General features: G+C 38.6%; 2 protein-coding genes across 2 annotated transcripts in view; both read left to right on the top strand.

The window, feature by feature from the left end:
• Nucleotides 1-672: 672 nt before the first annotated feature.
• LOC311280205 (putative E3 ubiquitin-protein ligase MID2) lies at nt 673-8,981 on the top strand (the record flags this gene model as incomplete). Its single annotated transcript, XM_084392179.1, has 7 exons — nt 673-1,257; nt 1,701-1,796; nt 2,032-2,265; nt 2,352-2,374; nt 2,592-2,725; nt 2,834-3,136; nt 8,899-8,981. 7 exons carry the CDS (start codon nt 673-675, stop codon nt 8,979-8,981), a joined length of 1,458 nt encoding a protein of 485 aa, XP_084248305.1.
• psda (pleckstrin and Sec7 domain containing a) overlaps nt 6,321-22,301 on the top strand; it is a 37,742-nt gene continuing 21,761 nt past the window's right edge. The window contains exons 1-7 of the mRNA XM_084391021.1: nt 6,321-6,614; nt 8,899-11,273; nt 11,363-11,474; nt 11,923-12,454; nt 12,974-13,399; nt 21,695-21,880; nt 22,211-22,291. Of these exons, the coding sequence (XP_084247147.1) occupies nt 9,048-11,273; nt 11,363-11,474; nt 11,923-12,454; nt 12,974-13,399; nt 21,695-21,880; nt 22,211-22,291 (3,563 nt within the window). The 5' untranslated portion in view covers nt 6,321-6,614; nt 8,899-9,047. The remainder of the gene's footprint in view (nt 6,615-8,898; nt 11,274-11,362; nt 11,475-11,922; nt 12,455-12,973; nt 13,400-21,694; nt 21,881-22,210; nt 22,292-22,301) is intronic.

Below are 22,301 nucleotides of genomic sequence, written 5' to 3'. Positions count from 1 at the left end.
GAAACCATTTTTTTTATCAGCCGCATTGAACCACATTAGCCTCACGTCATATTTAAATGAAAAACTGGCAATTATTATATCGTTATTTTCTGTAATGGGACAGAATTTTGCGGTTACCAAGGCAACAATAACGAAATAGCTGTTGAGGCTTGAGGGCGGCAAATTTTTGAAAGTTAACATGGTAGCAGCTAAGCGTTTGTGTTTATTTCAGGTGCTTTGGATAAATAAAATGTGGGTTGTGGGGTATAATAATTAAAGACATTAGCCTCCAAAAAAGTGGCATATGCTGTTAGAGACAGAAATTACAATTGAAGAAATATTGGCATGAAATTAAAGTTCTAAATATGAAATTATAAACAAAAAACACAATGAATGAAAGCTAGAATTCAAGCTAGAAAGCTACACTTTCCTTCAAGTGTACAGTTTTTTTTTGGACACTTAAAAATTTGCCATTTGTGTGTCTTTTGGTGTGGTTAACTTCAATATTTGAAACAAGAAGTACTTGAATATCACCTGCATGTCAGTTATTTTAAAATATTTTATATATTTTTGTTTTACATGCACAGCTTATTGTAATTTAATACACTTATAACAAAATGGCATTGAAAACTGAGCCTCATCTTTGAAATATTCATGCCAAGCCACCACACAGACAGTAGAAGGTCTGCTAATATGGACGTGCAAGAAGACGGCCTAACATGTCCTGTTTGTGTAGAGCTTTTTACAGACCCTGTACGCCTTCCATGTGGGCACAACTTCTGTCAAACCTGCATCCAAGTGGTCTGGAACATGGATGACCCCAAAACATCAGGAGAAGGGCCACTGTTCTGTCCGGAGTGTCAGATCCTCCTTCCTTCTGACCTTAAGCTTGAGTTAAACTCAGATCTTCAAAGGAAAGTTCAGGATGTCTTTGCAAGAGCATCTTCGCTGGAAGGGTCATCTCGTATGTCACCCTTCATTATCATGTGTGATCAGTGCATTGGGAAGACTGAGGTGGCTGTGAAGAGCTGCCTCTCCTGCGATGCCTCCCTTTGCTCTGCTCACACTCTCCTGCACCAGCAGAGAGAGGCTTTAAGAGGGCACTCTCTCGTCGAAGTAACAGAGGACTTCATTTCCTTCAAGTGTAAGGAGCATGGGGAGGAGCTGAAACTATTCTGTCAGGAGGACCAGACTACTGTGTGTTGTCTGTGCATTGCGGTTGGGTCACACAAAAATCACCAAGTTGTTACGCTGCAAGAGGCATGCTCAGAATTCAAGGTAGGGGCTTCAGTTCATGAAAATGGGTTGATGAAAAAATGTAATGAGTGAAAAATATTACTATTTTTGATAGATTGGTCAATTAAAGGGACATTTTTAAACAAGTGCCAAGTTCTTAAAAATGTACATGTTGTTAAAAGTAAAAACTTAGTATATACATTTATATTTTTTATATAAATATTATATAAGCTATGTATATTATAAATACATATAATTTAGTACAGAAATAAAATGACATGCTCATCATAGAAGATGTGTATTTGGGTCATTTTTGTATGAAGTGGATTTTAATGTGTTTTTTTTTTTTTTTTTTTTTTTACAAATTAAGAGATCTGTTTTTACTCAGATCTATTTTTCTCAGATAAATAAAACATTTTCATGGACCATTATTATGCCTATAATTTAGTGTGAACTTATGGAAACATATCTCTTTGTTCTTTTAGAAGGTGCTGGAGACCAACAAATCACTTCTTCTACAGAGGAAACATTCAGCTGAGTCTGCTATGCAAGATTTGAAACCATTATTTTCAGAGGTGTCGGTGGGTATTCCAATATGAGCTTTCTGAATCATAGCAACCAATTAAACCAAGAAAATTGTTGTATACTGCACTTCACAGGTAGGCTAATTTTGATTTGAAATAATACTTTTTTAATGAATGGCAAAACTATTCATATCCACTGTAGCAAGAGATAATATGTTTCCCTTGTCAATTTATGAGTTCACCAGGCTTTTACTTTTTTTTTTTTTTTTTTTATCTTGTGGTGGTTTTCAAGAAAAACGCAGAAGCATACAGACTCAGAATAGTTGAGAAATACAACCAGATAAAAGCCCAGATTGAGGAGGATCAGAAGCTGATGTTGGCCGTTCTGGAAACAGAAGAATTTTACTCCAACAAGTGGCTGAGATGGAAAAATGAGTCACTGGAGTGTCATGTTAAAGATATTAATGCTGCCCTAAGATCAAGCCAATCTCTCCTCGAGGAAGAAAATGACATCATATTTCTCAAGGTGCATATTGTGTGAATTATATTTGAGTGCTCATTTTCCTTTTTTTAATCTGTTGTCTATCAATAACATAACTTTTTTTTTTGCAGCATCTCAAAAAACATAGACTTGGGTGAGTTCTTTTCACTGCATTCCCTTTAAATTGTACTTATCTAAAGGGACATGGTGATGAAAAAAAAAAAATGAGATGAGAAAAATTCTGTCAATGCTTTTGCATTCCTCCGAGAAACTTTGCGTTTGCTTGCAAAATGTTTGTTTTCCCCCACTATGCCATGATACATTAAAACCAAAATGAATGTTTCTTCATGAATTCTTCATCATCGCTCTAGGTCCCAGGTGGAATTGCCACTTGTGTCTGTGATAGAGCAAGAGTACAGCACCACAGACAAGATGAAGACAGTCGAACAGCTGATTGATAACTTAGATGAAGTTGTCTTGCAGAACACTCAGCGGCTGTGGTCTAGTAAGTGTGATGTTTCAATGCACAATGTTAAAAGACACACTTAGACTTAAATAAAATGTACAATAATCCTACCTTATAGTGTAACCTATCAATCTTTGCCACCTGCAGGTCTCAGAGCAGTAAATTTAGACCCAGAGACAGCACACCCAGAGTTAGAGGTTTCGGCAGACAAGCTGGAGGTACACTGGAGTAAGAAACCAACTCCAGAGAGGAAACGGAAAACAAACATCAGCTCTCAGTACAGTGTCCAGGTCAAGGAGAGATTCTCCAGTGGCTCCCACTACTGGGAGGTGGCCGTCTGGAAGAAACCCTATTGGTTGATTGGTCTGTCATATGGGTCAGCTACTAGAGATCAGGATTCTGAGCATCCCAACAGTGACTTTAACAGTGTGTTCTGCTACATCTATCATGGTAATGGAAAATATCTGGTTTGTCAGGACTCAAATGAAAAGTCCCTGGCAGTGAGGAAAACAATCCAAAAACTTGGATTATGGGTAGATATCCCGAAAGGAACCGTGTCTTTCTATGATGGAGATACGCTAACTTTGCTCCGCTCATTCCGCGTTGAGTTTTCTGGCCCAGTTTGTCCCATTTTTAATCCTTGTATCGACATAAATGGCCAAAACAGTCAGCCTCTTTCCATTGTCCACCTAAGAAACAAAAATAATTTGTAAAGCACCTCACAAAATGCTCCATCCATTTCCTTTACATAAATAATACATGGGTTATTATTGTATCTGTCTATTTAATATAGTTGGGTTTGGTGTAGTTATCACAGTAAATATCTCACATTCTCTTTGGTTCTTTTTTTGTCATTTCTGCAACGATGGATAACTATGATTAACCTTCTGGGTGTTTTAAACCTGAAAAGAAGTGTGAGAAAGAAGAACATTTTTGACAACATGCAAATTATATCTAATAAACCACTGTGTCTTTTTTATTTAAGAGTTAGTTTACTAACAACGACAATTCTGTAATCCTTTTTGGGTTTTCTGTCCATACAGTGAAAGTCAGTGGGGTCCAATCCGGTTTTGGACCTCATTTACTCTTGTTGTATAATACGAGGGTGAGTAAATGATGACAGAATTTCATTTTTGGGTGTATTATCCCTTTACCTACGCACCTGCTGAATTAAACATTTAAATTTTAGTTCAAATTGTCAAAGTAACTGCAAGGACTAACAAGATATATTGAGATATAACTATAGATTTTAGATTTGTTTTGTGCATGACTGTGCTTATGGTCTTGGATATGTCCATAAAACCTGAGTTTGACCAGCTTTAGATGATAGAAAACTCTTCTTGACAAAGTTGTAGTCCACCTTAAGCTGAGATGGGCCTCCTGCCAGGGCTCTGATAATGTGATACAGGCACTCCCTAAAGACACGGAAACAAGTACAGTATACTGACTTCTTTGTCTGCTGTTGGAGTTTTTCTAATTACAGCGGAGCTGTCCACTTCAGCACCTCACATGCACAATGAAATGATGAAGCATCAAATATCTGCCACATCTGCAACTCTTCATGGTCCCATCAGGTATGTGCTTGTCCCTCTATTTGTGTTTCTTATAAATAAAGAACAAAGTATAGCAGGCTGCCTTCAAATGGTGTTGTTATCGGATTAATTCTAGACTATACCAACACTTTCCCGTAATGGTTAGTGGAAACTTTTACTTTTAGTTTTTGCAGAAAATCCATGTGTTTATATTATGAATCTATTTTTGAACTCATGTGCATATACCTGGTGTATACCCTATACATCCATTGTAGTTATCAGTCACCTTAGAAGCTAAAGTCTAAGAGCAGTCAGTCTGAGTAAAGTATTCTTTCCAAAGCTCTCAAATAACATAGTAGGTAATGCAGGACAGCTCTACCCAGTGCCCAGAGCTTCTGAGGTCAGTCGAGTTGTACAGCATTTTTGTATAGCACACTTATGTCTTATGCCTAAACCTTTTGCTCTTAAAGCTACTTTCACATCATGTAATTCCCTTTTTGGTTAGATATACTGTATATGGATAGATATGGACAGTTTACAAATAACATGGACATCAGTTGTTGTTGTTTTTGTTGTTGTTGTTTCAACATGAAAAACTTAAAAACTGTATATACAGTGCAGTGGGAAGTTCTGGGAACCAAAAGTCCTCGTTGAAATAAGTCTAATTTAATCCTGCTAATAAGCAAAGTTTAAATAACAAAATTTCTCAAAATGATTGTGCTAATAATATAATTTGTAATTATTTTGTAATAAATTATAAAAATGCACTTTTGCTATGGTCTCAGACTTATGAAACCCAGTCTTTGTATATGTGATTTTTTATTTACCTATAGTAGTTTAAAATATTAGCATACAAATAATCTGTATAGCCAAAATTAGTTCAAAGCATGTTAATTACACAATATTTTAACATGTTTTAAAATAAGAAAAAGATTAAATTATTTTACATGAATTATTGCATGTCACAATGCAGGATACTGCTGTCACATGTTAACTACTATACTATATTATACTATACATAGTGAAGGGGGACAGGAAGTTATAGGGAGAGATTGAATGAGAGCACATGCACTAACCGCTAGACCATGGCTTTGACTCTTGAAGTTTTGCTGATTTATGTAACACAGTTCTCTTGAGGCAGCAAGCGTAGTGCTGTTAGCCCATAGATTGTGCTGAATGCATGAAATATTTGAGTGACTAAAAAAAAGCAAGTCATAATGCAGTGCTCAACCAGGTTAATTAAAAGGTTTAACACTTTAAAAAGCCTAGATACAATGAGCATCACATGTGATCTTCAGCATTTAAAGAGATACCCCAAAATAAAAATTGACTCACCCTCATTCCAAACCGGAACAACGTTGGGCACCAAACAACATTTGAGCAAATCCAATCTAGGGACAAAAAAAAAACACCGAAACATTTCTCAGAATACGATATTTTGTTTCAATATAGAAAAAGGTCGTACAGTTTTGGAATGACATGAGGGAGTAAATAATGTCAAAATGTTCAATGTTCAACTATTCCTTTAACCATTGGATTTGGGATTATTTATTTTTTTACATTTAGCAAAATCACAGGCTTTATTGGCAAAATCATTATTGTAGTAACAATAAAAATGAAAACGTTAAATAACAAATGAATGCGACAATGCATGCTGGGAACAGAAGCACATATGCTGTTGACACTATTACAGATAATCTGTAAGTAGCTAAGAGTTTACACTAATGCAAGCACAGCTAATCATTATGATTCTGCCGCATGACAGTCATTTCTTTTTCACTTTACAGTGCAATTGTCTAAGAATATTGTAAAAATGACAGTGAATGAACAGCAACTAGTTGCTATGACATACTTTCACACAGTTTTTTTACACTGTGATAGTCTGCTGAGACTCAGGATTGTTTCTGTTCAGATGTAATCCCAGCGGCCTTTTCTCAACCCCTGTTACTGTGTAAATCTATTTGCAAGGGGCTTTCCCTCTGGCTAGGCCCCCCTCTGCGGGTGAGCTGAACCTTTTGCCACCTGTCACAGAACAGACAGAGAGCTGGCGCACCTGATTGGCTCAGTTCTAGAATGAGGTGGGTCTTAAGAATGTGAGTGACAGGGTGAGTTCAGGAAGTCCTGTTGGGCTAAGACAGGTTTTCAGTGTGTGTGGGGGGGGGAGACGGGACGTTGGAGAAGACGCACTAAGTCGTGTGGGTGGCGTAAATCCAGTATGCTTGAGCCAGTAAGGCGCAGAGAGCTGTTTTGTGTTCTGTGGAGAAGAGAGGGAGGCACAGAGACCACAAACACATGAATAGCCAGTTTTTCTGAAGACTCTAAAGGAGGGGATTTTCTGGGTTCCCACTGCTGCTGTGTAGCGGATGGGACGGAGCTGTTGAGAGGGGAGTTAACAGGTAAAGGGAGGGGTTTGACTGTAATTGGTTTCTATGTGCCTGTTCATGTAATAGATACAGGAGTGAGGACAGGAGGAGGGGTTGAAGGAATCCTATTAGCTACAGCACAGAAAAAGTAGGTCTAAATGGCCTGCGTAACAGAAAGTAGTTATGTAAAATATATGCATTTGAATAACTTTACTTCAGCTAATTTTGTCATTTTCAGTGATTATAGAAATAAAATAGTACACCAATGATTTCAGCTGAGAAAGTCAAAATAGTTAATGGACATGTTGTATCAGCTCTGTAATATTAGTTTTTATTATTATAGGTTTAACTTAATTCTTTGTAATCTTTGGGACTTTTAAAGATGTGAATGCAAAAGTGTTTGTTTGTTTTTGTTGCAAATTACCTGTCATGAAAATACAAAGAAACATTTTTTTTTATTTAAAAATATATTTTTTAGTACTATAAACAACATAATATTCTTGCTACATCTACAAATATTTCTAGTCAATTCTAGCTAATTTGAACGGTAATGTATAATAAAAGTAAATTATAATGATGAATACAATTTCATAGATGCTTTTAAAAATTATCCTCAACTTTGTTCATCATACATGTAAATCACATAAATATTTAAGAGAACAAATTCAATTTAATATTTCTAGTTAATTCTAGCTAATTTATCACAAACATCTGACAGTATATTGTCATGAATGTGGCATGTTCTTTCAGTCAAGGACTTTGATCCAAAGAGTTAATTAAAGGGAGATCAATTTCAAGTTGTTACAGGTTACCTTGGAACAAGCAGCATACATTCAATACATTTCAGCTAAAGGACTGCACGAAGACTACAGTAAATAAGGGCTTTGAATGTGAAAATCTGCTGTTCACTTCCAAATGCTTCAGTCAATCAGACTGACTGCAATTACAATATGAGAGTTATTTCAAGTATTAGTCGCCCTACCTGTCTGTGTAGTTTGACTCTGTCGCATTATCACTGTTGGGTTTGTAAATGTGATTAATTACATTTTACAAATACGAAGGACACATTTGTATAGTGTGTGTGTGTGTGTGTGAGAGAGAGAGAGAAAGAGAGAGAGAGAGAGACCTAAAGAGCTCCCATTCATGTTTTTGAGCTTGTGTGTTGTCTTTAAGGAAAACTATGCACTATCCTTCCCTGCCTCCTCCCCCATAACTGCAGTGGTGGTCATGATGCCGGGTGCATACGACTCAATCAATTGAGCGCAACACCTGGCACATGTCCAATCGCAGCCACACTTCCCCACTTTCACAAGAGCTGATAGAACACAAGCAGCTGTGGCAGATTGCATGTGAGAGGTTAGAATAGCTTATGTGCATTAAAGAGTGAATCCTTTAGGGTAGTTTGTAATGATCAGCCTCATCTCTTCTCTGAGCTGTATGCAGTAGGTATACTGTATTTCATTTAACGTGAACTGACTTCATGGTTTTGTAAAGGTGATTGCAGTCTAATTCAGATGTTAAGGCTTTTCTGAATCCATTACAGGAGAAAAATCTATATAGTTCTGTATGGTCACCAGGATATGTTATGTTTTGGATGCAGCTAGCTAGCCTAGCTACCAGCTAGCCTAACCAGCATGGGTTCTTTTTTTTGTCAGAGACACCAGACCATGTTAGTTGTATTGCTTTTTTTTAGTGTGAGTAGAATGTGTTGTCTATCATCTTATTACATTTAAGGATTCATTCATTAATTCCTTCAAGACAAGTAGGTAACCATATTATTGCTATACTTCTGAGAGAGCTACTGTAACATTTAGTCACAACTATGTATGTAATATGAAGAGGGAGTGAGGCAGAGAACCTGCCAGTAGTAATACTGGGGTGCTTGCGTATCTGGAGTTTGCTTTACATTCTTTAATTAGCATGTTACACAATTAGACCCACTTGCCATTAGTAAACATGCTCAGCTTGATTTAGAGGAGTACAGTATAGCAAGAGGAGTCAAGGTGGTTAGTTCACAAGTCTCTTTACACAAGATATTTGCTTTAGAGAAAATGTTTCATTATTATTTTCCTTTTTAATAGATGTCACTTCAAATGAAAGTTCAAAATACTGTAGAATAGAGCTAATATGTGGGTCAATGTAGAAATGTCAGGCTCTATTGAAATACTGTATAACATAAGTGATCAAATTATTATTTGTTTAATGTGTAACAGACTTGGTATTATTTAAAAGAAAATGGGTGTATTTTCTTCCTAACTGATGGAGGAATTTGTTTCAACAGATGTTAGTAAATTCTCTTCTTTTTTGTTTCTTACAGATGATTTTGAGGATGATATTGGCGTTCATCCAAACTCTCTCTCAGATGTGAACGCCAACAAACTTCCAAAGCAAACAAGATGACCAGTGTTGATTAATCAATTATAGAGAACAGGTGTTGTGCTATCTGTAGGCTGCTTTTGGTCAGTCATGTCTCAATCAGGTAAAATCCTCCACCTCTATGTAGAGGTGAGGTCTGTTACTGATGAAGAGGGGAAAGACCTGGGAGATGTGGAGAAAACAGACTCCCTCATGTTGACAGCACCAGACATCCTTCAACAGTCTCAGTATGGTGGCCCCAATGCCCCACATGACCGGACATCTCCACGTGGAGTCCTGCATAAAGGTGGAAGCAGCACTCAGAGCCTGGCCTCCAGTAAATCAACATCTAGACACTCCGTAAGTTTTCAGCTACATCCAGGACATGACTCGGAACAACCGGCTTCCCAACAAAAGAGTCTACCTTATGATGAGATAAGCCAGTTACTCTCTGCTTTGCAAACAGGACCCACTGGAAATACATGTCACTTGGTGTGTGCTCCTTCTGAACGCGACCCCTTCTTTGGAAAGGACCCTCACTTCTCAGGATGGTTTACTGCCCCTCCAACTCCCAGTGGAACTCGTAAGGCATGCAGCCCAACTAAGATGAAGGGAGGAGATGAAGGGAGGCGATCTTTTGCCACTTTCAGTTACATTGAAAAAGCTAAAATTAAATCTGTAGAGGGTCAGTATAGCTCTTTGTGCCAAAGCGAGCCTCAGAATCCCTTCAACAGAACCATGGAGAATCGAGCTACCCCTCTCCACCTCAGGAAAAGGCTTAGTGACCCAGTGTGGTTGGAGAACAGCTTGGAGTCCATGAACAACTGCAGCTCAAAACAGCTTAGTCAAGGTTTGGGTACGTCACATATGAGCACCCCCAGCTTTAGGCGGGCAACTCTAGACTCTATTGCCAGAGAAGCCACCCATCGGGCATTGGAGGAATTTGGTTCCCCACAACTAATGCAAAAACTGGCAGGCAACTGTCCTGATAGAGGTCACGATGTTAGGAGAGAACAACGTCGCTGTCAGTCTTGGTCTGGGTCACCGGTTATACCATGCAGTTCTAGGACCCTGCCCACTAAAGCAACAATCATGGATCATGAGCGGAATAGTTCATTTTATAGACTTCCTAGGAGCCCTGCTACTGACCAACTGTCTAACCATGCCAAGCAAGCCTACTTTACCATGTCACACTCAACCGTCAACACTCAGGAGGTCTCAAATCAAAGAGCACAAGGGTATAGGTATCGGCCAAATTTACCATCCTGTAAGCCTACAGCTATTCAACATGAACTGCCATCTATGATTGTATCTCAACCATCTAGCAATCAACGGGTAAGTCATTCCATGAGTGATAGTCCACGGCAAGCCCACAGAGTTAATTTCAACCTGGCCAACTCCAAAAATAAGGTAGAAGAAGAAGCTAACCTACTGAGTGGAAGGAGGAGCGTATCCCCAGCCACAAGTCCTGACATGGCTCGTAAACTAGCGGAGGAAGCCACCAAACTCTCCATACTTATGGAAGCCAGGAGGTCTCCATCCCCAACCCAATCGTCGACAGACACAGTGAGGTCTGACAGTCCCCGTTTGGGGCATTCAAGAGAGCCTCAACTATATGCTAGCTTCCAAGGCTCAGCATCAAAAACCCACTCTAATTGCAAACTTCCTGTTCAGGAGCACCATTGGAAACACGAGTCTGTCGAGACTGGTCACCACTCTGTTCAAACAACCCCTCTTTTACCCCACATTGGAAGTACATCTCCTGCAGCTCCAGCAAGGTTGAACCGATCAGATGTAATATCATCCTCTCCCATACGAGACCCACGGATAGAGAGAACAGAGTTGGAGGGAAAGGACAGCCCGACTTTGCACCGGCACCTACCTTCCCAGTACACAAGAAACAGTCATACAACTAACAATGAATGTTGGCAGTATGAGAGTCTCAAAGGTCACAAAGACAGTCCAGATAGCAGAAGGAGACCATTCACAAGGCCTAATCCAGAGACTCCAGCAAGTTGGACCTTTCACCAAAAGAATGGGATAGAAGAGTGCTTAGCCAGAGACAAGGAAAGCTTGAAGGAGGTGAGCAATCATAAGAGGAATAGTCCAGCTACACCGGGCTCTCAAGAGAACCATTGTAGGGTCTTAATGCAGCGCAATGAGATGAAAGATGACACTCGGGCTAACAAAGAATGGAGTGGGACAGCATCACAGAGCTCCAGTGGAGTCACAGGCAGCCTTATAGATAGCACTCTACATGAGAAAGACTGCATATCCTCGGAGACATCTAGCAGAACCAGCCAGAAGAGTTCTGACTCTGGAAAAACAGGCATACAGGTGATTCCATCTTGGTACACATCTTCAGATTAATCTAATGCTCTGATTCACTGTATACTGTTATTTGATAATTCAGTTTTGTGTTGTAGTCTGAAAGTGGACCATTTTTGCTGAGGCCTTCCTTGCACTCTCAGAAGATGGCTCGTGCCAAATGGGAGTTCCTGTTTGGGTCCCACTCCGAAGACCAACATGAAACAAAAGGTGAGAATTTCTTAGAAATGCCCAACTCAGACTTCCAGGAGTCAGTTGTCTGAAATGTCACCCTTCTTTATTTCTTTTGCCTTTCCTTGTGAATAAGCTGTTTGCCTCAACGAATGCTAAATCCAATCATATAACAAGCCTCATCCTCCATAGGATTACGTTAGGATTTGCTTTCTCTATAGACTTTTTTTTTTACCCCTTATCACTTCTCAAGGTGTTATACTTTCTCTTTACTATCATGATCTTTAAATGGATTAATGTTACAGCTTTGCTAAAAAAAAAATTCTGTGGTTTTATGTTGTTTCCTTTTCTTGAAAAGCAATGTGTTTATCTATAATTCCAATGGCTGTAACTGTATAATGTATGCATTTTGTCTGTTCAGAGACTTGTGTTATTTAAAATTTAAACCATGACACTCTTTGTTTTTCGTTGTTCACACAAATTCCAGGCTCCTCCACTGTACCCTCCAGTGGCTGTTCCAGCGAGTCTCCGACACCCATTTCACCCTTGTCTACCCCGCTAAGGCCTGTAACATCATACTTAAGACACTGTAAATCAACCGCTTCTTCGAAATCCTCATGCCATAATGTACAGCAAGTCAAAGTGGAGTTAATCAACCATCATCCCACAGTAGGGTCCTCCAATATGACCGGCATCATCAAACGCACTGTCAAATATTCAGAGACGGACATAGATGCGGTGTCCCTGCGCTGTTACAGGGAAACAGACCTTGATGAGGTGATGCTAGCAGAACAGGAGGAAGTGGACTCTGCTTTTGGCAGTAACCGCAGTGTGCTGGATACCTCAGGCACTAACAGTAGCAGCCCCCTGGAGGGAATGCTGTGCCCACACACAGATGGTGAGGAGGAGCTGCAAGATGAAGAGGTGGTGAGCTGGGCCAGTGTGAGGATGCAAGGCGACAAAAAGAGGCAAAATGCCACACCTGAGGGAGATGAAGTGTTTAGTCGACTACTAAGAGGGTGAGTGTGGAATAGATACTACTATAGACTTTCATTTGACCAATTTGGTCTTTTCCATTTGACCAAAAGAACAACAAAATGGCTAGAATTCATAACTTTTTTAAGGAATTAGTTTAAGGTTTTGATTTTGTATCCCTGCCTGCTTTGTGTTGTTTGGTTCCTTTTTGAAGACTTTGGGGTAAATAAGAACAAGAGGGGATGTCCAGTGGGGCTGTAATGGAGTGCTAGGGTGTCTGAGGAAAAGTTTTGAGGAAAAAGTGTATAAAAATTGTATACATAAATAAATACATTAATAATATAAAATAAGTTTACATTTACATTATAACTTTAATTCTGATTTCTAAAGACTTTAGAAAATAACTGCGTCTTTATATGTGAAAATGTATAATTGCAATTTAAATTTTAGGAAGGTTGTCACCATATTTGCAGTACTGTGGCATCAAACATTTTAAATTAATTATAAATTATGCAAACAAACCACTCAAAGGAGTGCATCTATGATTTATGTTCCTCTTATAGTCCCCTAGATTGCCAGCCTGACAGCCACACGGCTTTGAAGTCTCCCATCTCTGTGACCAGCCCGTGCCGAATCTCATCAGATGGCTTGGACTCTTTCAGCAGACACTTTGAGAGCATTATGGAGTCACACCGTGCCAAGGGCACCTCTTATAGCAGCCTGGATAGTGAAGACATTACTCCTAGTGGCCCACCAGTCTTCACTTTTGATTTTCCGACTCTCACTCCTGAGATCCAGAGTCAGATCTGCGAAAGTGCCAAGCAGATCATCGAACTGAGCTTTGCTCCTCTTACGTGCCCCGAACCACCTGCTGTGTCTGATCCCATAGAGAGCGGTGTCTATGAAGAAGAGAGTCCGTTCTGCAGTGGAGCCTGCTCTGATCAAGTCCCCAGGCCTGATTCTGATTCTGACACAGACGCTGCCATAAGGTTAGTTGCAGTCTGGTGATTTTCATTTTTTCTAATGAGTTGTCATAAATATCCCACCACCACAGTATAGTGTCAAGCCATAGTTGTTTTGAGGACAGATGGTTCTCACAACTCCATAGCCACTTTTCCACCGTCGGGCCAAACCGTTCTCTTTGCTTAACCGTTCCATTCCGTGTCGATCCGGCCCAGCCAGTATGGATATGGTTGAATTTTTTGGAAAAGCAGCTTGTGTAATAATTGTGTATTCTTTTGGTAACCAGTTGAAATGGCTTTTAAGTTGGCATGAAGCAAAAGTTGCAATTGCATTAGTCTTTTCTTCCCCATTGTGAAGTATATCCGGGTGAAACGGTTTCTCGGACAAGAAAAAAAATGTAGGGTGGGACTTGATTGTGTCCATTGGGAATTAATTGGGTCTATTGCTGTGATCTCATGTGAGTGACAGGTTGTCCCGCCCTCACGTCATGTCATCAGAGAATGTTGTTGCAAGAGAGGGAAGTTAATTTGATTCAATGTTATGAGGGCACATTAATTAAAAAAAATGATGTGCATGGATGTATTGTTTATAATAGTGCAATATTCCATACAAAATAAGAATTGTCCATTTTGATTTCATTTGACTTTAACGGGCTTTCTAGGATAAGCTTACAAAATGAATCTACAGTTGAGTATTTCCCACTAGAGGGCAGAGCCGAGCTATGTGATTGTTGTTACGAGTTAATAGCTTAGTTGCTTTTCTTGATGATTTGTTTAGGCAAGAGCTTCAGATACATTTCTCTCACTTATGCCCTTGATGAATGTAATGTGAACTGTTTAATTCGGGATTGTGCTCTTTCCTGTCTGTTAAAATGCAGGGCTTGCTTCAAATCATCCTCAGAGAAATGGTTTCTGATCAGTTGTATAGCAAGCAGTAATATAAGGAGAAAGTTCCTACTAAACAAGTTCTCCTTGGTAAGGAGCATAAGATCCTTCCGGGGCTTTGACTGACCCACAGTCTCAGGGTCAGATTTGTGTTTAGGCCTATAATCCCTTACTACTCCTTCTTGTCTGTTGTCAAAATAAATCAGAGTGCAGCTCTCTGACTCCACACAGGCACTATTTCTTGTTTTTGAAAAAATCAAAACCTTGTTTCTTGTTCTATGTGCAAAAATAATTTTTGATTTATCATTTTAAAAGGGGGGAGAAAAACAATCAGAAGGGTATTTTAGTGTGGCATAAGGTTTTCAAGTCCCCTACAATAAGGAATATTGTTTGATCTGAGTGTGGTTATTAAGAGGGCCTGAAAGCCGACACTATCTGCTTTGATACCTGGCTCATCCACTACATTCCTTCCCCTGCCATGGGGCCAGATAGACTTGGATATTTGCCAGGCACACTCGGTCTCCATGGTGAGAGAAGATTAACTTGTCTTGTGAATTCAGGGTTTTAAATAGAGAGAAAAACAATCTATTACCGTTTCACCAGGGCTGTATTTTTCACCTCTGTCCAATATTTCATTTAAATGGCCATTCATACTAAAGAAACGCAAACCGTTATTCTAACACATAATTCTGACCTTTATACTTTCTCATAGATTCATAAATCTATCTTTTTTAATGAGACAGACAATGTGTTCAGCACCATGTTGAAATGGAGATCGACATAGACTAATGGCGGCACAAAGTAACAAGGCAAGACAAAGAGAGGAAGAGAGGGTTGGAGAAAAGGGAAAAGGGGGAGTAAACAGTTGTGAAAGGAAACACAGACCATATCCACCAGCGAAAAATAGCTCAGCTGACAAGAGTAGAGAAACACACATCCACAAACACACGCAACCAGGCAAGCGGGAGGGAACAGTGTTTTGGGAGAGAAAGAATGAGAGAAAATAAGACAGTTGTATCAAGCCTTTGACTACACTATGGGTACGAAAAGCGCTTATAAAAGTTTGGAGCAGAATAAAAGAATCAGCAACGCGACAACTGAAAGAATTTAAGTACGGTTCAAGATACTTGCAGACGCAGAGAGACACATTTCTTCTAAAGCCTCCTCAGGCTTCTGGACAGCAGGAGGTTTAGGGAAGGGGAGAAAAATGTGGAAGGCTGGATGCTGCGTTTATAAGCAAGCTTATGTCATCTGGCTATGTGAGGTGTGAAGGGGCAGGCCTCGTGTGATGGCTCATTATGTGCTCTGCTGGAGGGGTGGGGCCTTGGAGGATAATTACAAATATGCCCCCCACCCTGCCATATACCGGTGAGTAGCAAAAATTCTGCTCTGTATCAGTATTATTTTAGTATCATAGAGATATTATTACATGGTTTTTTTTTTTTTATGTAGTTGTTATTTTTAGAATTTATGTTTAATGTTAAAGTTTTTTTTTATTAATTTTTATTTTAGTCTTAGCTATTTTAGTACTTTGTTATAATGTCTTGGCAACTAGCTGGAATAAAAGTTTTTACATTTTTATTTTATTTCAGTTAACGTTTATTATATTTCAAGTAGCGAAATTTGTAATCATAATAACCCTGGTCTATATTTAACAAGGTTTTTTTTGTCGCACACACACACACACACACACACACACACACACACACACACACACACACACACACACACACATATCTCAGTGCTGTCAAGTAGCTAATGAGGTCTTTTCCTCATTTTCACATGTACATTGTCACAGTACTTTGATTATAGCATGTCAGTTTAGAGTAGTGACTTCCAGGCAGCTAATTTCACTTTCACTAGTTTGTGGTGAATACCTTAGGCAACTCACAGTTTATCACAGTAAAAGATCAGTGCTCTCATTCACCCTTTCTGATAGATAGTTATTACTGAGAACCATTGCACTTCAAGGTTTTAATGAGGACCATTTCATAATGGTCTCAATTTAACTCAATTTTAGCCAGGGTTCGAATTAAGTGGGGGTTTGGGCGGTCTGACTCCTAAATAAAGCTTGTTGTCAAAATAAAAGGTTCAGGGGTCCTTAAAAGAATTGTACATGAAGTATGTATTTTTTTAATCGGGGGGGTTTAAATATTTCATTAAGCTTAAAAAGTTTGATTAATTAGGGCACATATTCACCTGACGGTAAATAAACGCTCGCTGCCAGAAATAGCGTTCGCCTGAGGGGGTAACCACAGTAATAGTCAAGTTTGTTTCATGTGGATCATCATACGACAGATGGCATTGACAAAACATAAGCACTTTAACTATTAGGCATGTGGTGGTACCAAATTTTCATATAATGATTATTGCTGAAGCTTTTATCACGGTATATTGTATTATCATGGTATTGAATTAAGTAACTTAAAAAGTGTTGTCCTCCTAACAGGTTTAATAACTTTTTTCCTATAACAAAACAAACAAACAAACAAACATTTAAATACAATAAAACAACACACAAAAAATATATGAAGTAAACAAATGTTAAGTGAGGCCCCATTTAGTTATCGTTACATTAACTAACAATGAACATTTTCTGCTTTAACTAATGTTAATGAATGGAAACTTATTGTAAAGTGTTACCAAACAATAACAAAGAATCAGAAAAATTTCAATCAATATCTAGGCCTAGGGCATGTTTTAGTCCAGATTAAAATGTAAAAATGTTTATGTTTGAAAATAAACGTCCTATTAATTCTTTAAGTAATAGTTGTGATAAACACCATAGTGAATACAAATATCTAAATGTCTGTTTGACACATTTAAATACAGTTCAGAAAATGAAAGCTGCTTTGTATGGGGGTTTAGCTGTTCCATAAACGCCATCTACTGTCAGAGAGTGACAGTAAGAGCATTTTCATTCAGCTTGTCTCTATCTCATTTTTTTCTTTCTTTTTTAAATTAAATGCTTAAAGGTGCATTGCGCAACTTTTCATGTTAAAAATACCCGTTTTCTAACCCATACATGCTTAAACAATTGCCTGATGGGCTGACTGAGCCCTTCTCTGATCACTGCGATTGCCTCTATAATCCTGTACAGTAAAATAAATAAGAGGGATTCGGGTCGGAATCTGAGACTGGGCGTGACGTCATGCGCGTTCACGGCACGCTCATATGTCTGGCAGGTTTGTGTATGCGCCGACGCCGCCATTCTCCGTAGAAAATGGATTCTAAGAGACCGGCTTGTAGTTCATTTCAAACACCAACGCAAACTCCACGTAAGATAAAAAAAAAAGAGAACTTTTGTCTAGTGCAACCAAAAGGTCCAAATTGGAGTCAGACAGGCGTCGGGGTAAGACGAGAGTAAACATAGGGAAGGTTTTCAACAAATGGAGAGATCTCCGGTCTGCTCTAGGGCTCAAACGGGATCCTCAGTTGGCTTTTTTCTTGACAAAAAGGTAAGATATATCCCATTCTCTAATGTCTGATACGGCCAATAATGACAATAAATGACGATCCATAAAATGTGTAATGCTTTAGCGTAAGCTAGATAAATGTACAATCGGAATAGGTTTTACTAACTTACCATTGTCAGTGATCAGGTTCAGAATGATTGTGATATAAAATGCTGATATATAAGTTAGATACTTAGACACAAATTTTGAGCAAATTACTGCTTAATTACGATGTATTGCTATTGGAATATGCTACTTAGCTGATCAATAAAACAGGCTAAACCCCCGCAAATCTTCGGCGGATTAGCCTGTTTGGCTTTTATGGTAACGTCATAGTGCCACTTGATTGTTTATTACCTTGAGACATTTGGGTGTACTTTGTTGACCGACTGTGTATGGTATGGTATCATGATTACAATTTTGAGCTTTTACAAAGTTATAACTTATATTGTTCATGAACGTGTTTCCATAATAATAGTCATAAGTGGATACAGTAAACACATAACACAGTTCAACATGGAGATAGATGGGAATAAAAAACGAAGTTTTCTACTACCCCCATTTTTTCCCTCACACATAAGTGTGTTATTTACTCAATTGCCTTTCCTTTCACATATTTTAAATTACTTGCAGATTTAAAACTTTATTACCTCTGAAGACATTATGATTGTAAACAAAAGATTTGTGCGGCTGATGCTCCTTGGGTTATGACCTATTTTTTACAGTCTATGGTTATGACCAGCTCGAGCTCGTGCAAGCGTGCGTGTGCGTGTGGTCCGTGAGCGTGCACACCTCTGGTTGCAGTTTCGCTTGCCGCCAGAGGGGGCGTAGTTCTGCGAAAACTCAGACTCTCGCGCAATGCACCTTTAAAAGAACAGTAACAATTGTTATCATTGCCATACCATAACAATACAGCAATACTCCATCCAGGGTCCATCAGTCTTTCAGTCCAGATTAAGTGCCAAATCCTTAAACACAGCCACTGTTCTATTCAGCGTGTCTCATGCACGTTGGGGTTGTTTACATTAGAGTGCACGTGACTCTTTGACGTAGCACCAGCACACGCAGTGATGCGTTCTAAAAAAAATTCTAACGCCCGTTTCACACATACTCCGTTTGCAGTGCGTATGCGGTGCGTATTTTTTTCCGTACCCATGTTAACAGGTCAGAGCTTTCACACTGCACGCGGTTGCAGTCCGTCGATCCGTTCCAGTTGCGGTGCGTATACAGCAGTGCCGCGATCGTTTCCGCACCGAGTCTATTTTTGCTGTGCTGCAAACGCTGAATTAAAGTGACAGCACATGGTTCGTGGTCAAAATGAACACAGATTGACCTGAAAATGTAATTTCACCAAAAATGCGATTAATTAAATAAAATATAGTAATCTCACCATAAATGTATTTAATTAAATACTACTTTTTTCACTTTAAGACCAGGGTAAAGCAAGGAAAGCTACAATTTACCTCAACAAGGCGACATAATGAACAACATTCGTGGAGGTGGAAAAACAAGTTCTTTGTGACATGCAAGATTTATTGTATTAAAATTTAAATGAAAAAGAAAAGGCATGAGAGTCGGCTGTTTTTGTCAATTTTAAGTTTTAATTTAAAATGTTTGCGATTTAATATAAGTAGCCTACATGGTTAAATATTTGACCACTTGCTTGAGCAACTTAATATAAGTAGAAGTAATGCATTGAATAATAGGCTGACGTTGTTTAAATTGTGTTTAAACGTGCATTCGTCTATTAAAGAGTGTATATGTATAAAGAGCATCGCAATGCTGAGACGTTAAGACCGGCGTAAATCAAGGGAAAATACAATTTACTTCAACAAGACAACGTAATGAACACACTCGTCTCTCATTCGTGGAGGTGGAAAAACAAGTTCTTATTGTGACATGCAAGAATTATTGTATAAAGATTTAAATTATGCAAAACGAAAGGGTAGTCTGCTGTTTTTGTCAATTTTAAGTTTTAATTTAAAATGTAGGCTATGCGATTTTAATATAAGTACAAGTCAAAATATTTTACCACTTGCTTGAGCAACTTAATATATAATTATATATAAGTAATGCATTTAATATGTTGTTTAAATTGTGTTTAAACGTGAAATACGTCTATTAAAGTGTGTATATGTGTGCAAAGAGAATCGCAATGCTGACAAAAAACTCTTTTTTAAATAAAAGTTGAAATACAAATAGTGAGTAGGCTATGTATTTGTGGTATAGCCTACAGCAGCGGATCAGTTACGCACTGCAAACGCAGCATATGTGAAAGCACTATTGCGCGTGCTGCTCCTGCACTGCATACGCACTGCAACACGCACCGCATACGCACTGCACACGGAGTATGTGTGAAACGGGCGTAATTCGTAGTGCCCACGATTACATGATTACAAAGTGCCCACGATTACAATACCGAGATACCGCGTTTTTTTAGCGCTTTGGGTTTTAGATTATAATTAAATAATTTTAAATAAATTGTATTATTATTTTTTATTATTATAACAGTCAACTTTCCATTAGTGTTTTCATGAACAGTAACGCTAAAACAAAAATTCTAGAGCAACCTGTTGTCAATGGAATGTAATTTTCATATCCTTCTTACGTGATACTACTGCCAGAAGCAGTCACGTCATGCAAAAAATTAAATTACATGATCTTTTTCCTCCTTTGGTATGTAAATCTTGTCATCAGTCTTTTAAAAAGAGGTGTGTTCGCTTTTGTTAAAGCACTGGAATGTAGTAGAGCCTCAGCACAGGTGAGCTGATTGTTTGTCGGTGTATTCACCTCACCGGTTATAGTCGGTGGGTGTGTACATGTGCACTAAGAAGTTGCATTTTTCTCCCTCACATGCTGTCACCAAACAAGTTATAATATGTGTGTCATGTTATTGTTATTTACACACACATAAATATATCTAAACACAGCTGATGTCTTGCATACAGCGAGATTTATCAAAGGTGTGTCTGTTAGTCACTGAGCATCTTTGTAAAAGCTCGTCACACATCCTAGAAGCTGTGGCGGAAAAGTTTTCTGTTTTTCTTCCTGGTTTTCCCTACCATGATTCTATCTGTACATTGTTTCAAGAATAAACAGTCTGCCCTCATCCCCTTTCTTCGAGTCTCCTCCCCTGGCTTGTTTTGTGAACTATCCGGTTGGAGGAGGTATGGAATGGTGATCCTCGGAACAAACCAAAGACAGAGGATAGAGGGGAGATCTGCATCTGGCATGAAATTTTTGGTGCTCGCACATCTAACTAACTTTGGAATGCGGTGGTTTAAAGGCAGAGTTGGGTCACTGAGGTAGAGTAGTGCTTTGGTTTATCAGACCTTTTGTGTTATTAGTTTGCCAGAGTTTTACACTTTAGTTTTTTGATTCAAGACTAAATGAAATGTGTTTCACACATATTGGCACTTTTAATATAAGTTTTTCTTCTTTCTATCCTCTCATTATTCACATCTGAATACCAGCTGAAGTATGTTTGTGTTTATACGTGTCTGACAAGTTATAAGGCTTTCTTGAATTTGAATGGTGCACAAAGGACAAAGGTGTAGGTTCATGCGCTCACAGTAGTTTGTTAGATGTACCTTTTTTCAGTTATTAAAAGCTGGTTTCTCTGTACATTGTGGATTGAGTTGACCTGCTGGGAAAGAGTCTGTATGGGTACATCAGATAGAATCTATTTACATCACATTGCCAGTGCTAAGAATAACAGGTTTAGACATGAGGGATGGCAAGTAAACAAATTTAACCTCATGATTTGACTGGCTTGACAAATAGTCAGTATTCAAATGTAGTTCAGTATGCTTATATTGTGTGGTTGTACATGGTGACTGATTTTAAGCCCAAACACATTCACACATCATATCCGGGTTGCCTTTTTACAAATAAAACGTATGCCTCTTTTACTTTTCCTTGTGTAATGCTTCAACCCAGTTTCAAATAAGTGTCTCACACAATTATTTGTTTTCGGTTCCAGAGAGAGGCCATCACGGCCGGTATCGGAGTCTGATCCAGAGGTAGCCGAGCGATTGGCTATGGGCAGCACTGAAACTCTGACCAATGGCAACAAAGCTGACCTCCAAGCTGCAAAACGGCTGGCCAAACGTTTGTACAATCTTGATGGATTTAAGAAGTCAGATGTGGCACGTCATCTGAGCAAGAAGTAAGAATTATTTTAATTATTAATAAATACGTTTATCTTTAGTTCCTTCCTTCCTTGCTTTATATTTTGAGCTTTTGTGAAGCAAAGTTTTCTTTGATAACAATAAATACCACGTTGTAGGACAAATGTGTTGAAATACACAGTGGGGACTGTGTTAAAAAAGTGTAGTTTTAGGATTTTTTTAAAAAATGTAAAAAAACAAATTTGTTAAAAGTTAAAATGAAGAAATTGACCATGTGAGCTTTGTTTGAAAGGTCTGACTTTTGGATCCCTAGTATGAGAACCAAAAACCTCTTTTCTTATGCATTTGTCTTTTTATGACTTGTGTAGCAATGATTTCAGTAGCATGGTCGCGGAGGAGTATCTAAGTTATTTTAACCTCTCAGGAATGACGGTGGATCAAGCACTGAGGTGAGCTTGC

Source organism: Rutilus rutilus (genome assembly GCF_951802725.1).
Source record: "Rutilus rutilus genome assembly, chromosome: 20".
NCBI lineage: Eukaryota > Metazoa > Chordata > Actinopteri > Cypriniformes > Leuciscidae > Rutilus > Rutilus rutilus.
The sequence above is the reverse complement of the archived record's forward strand: the minus strand, read 5'-3'. Positions and strand labels throughout refer to the sequence as shown.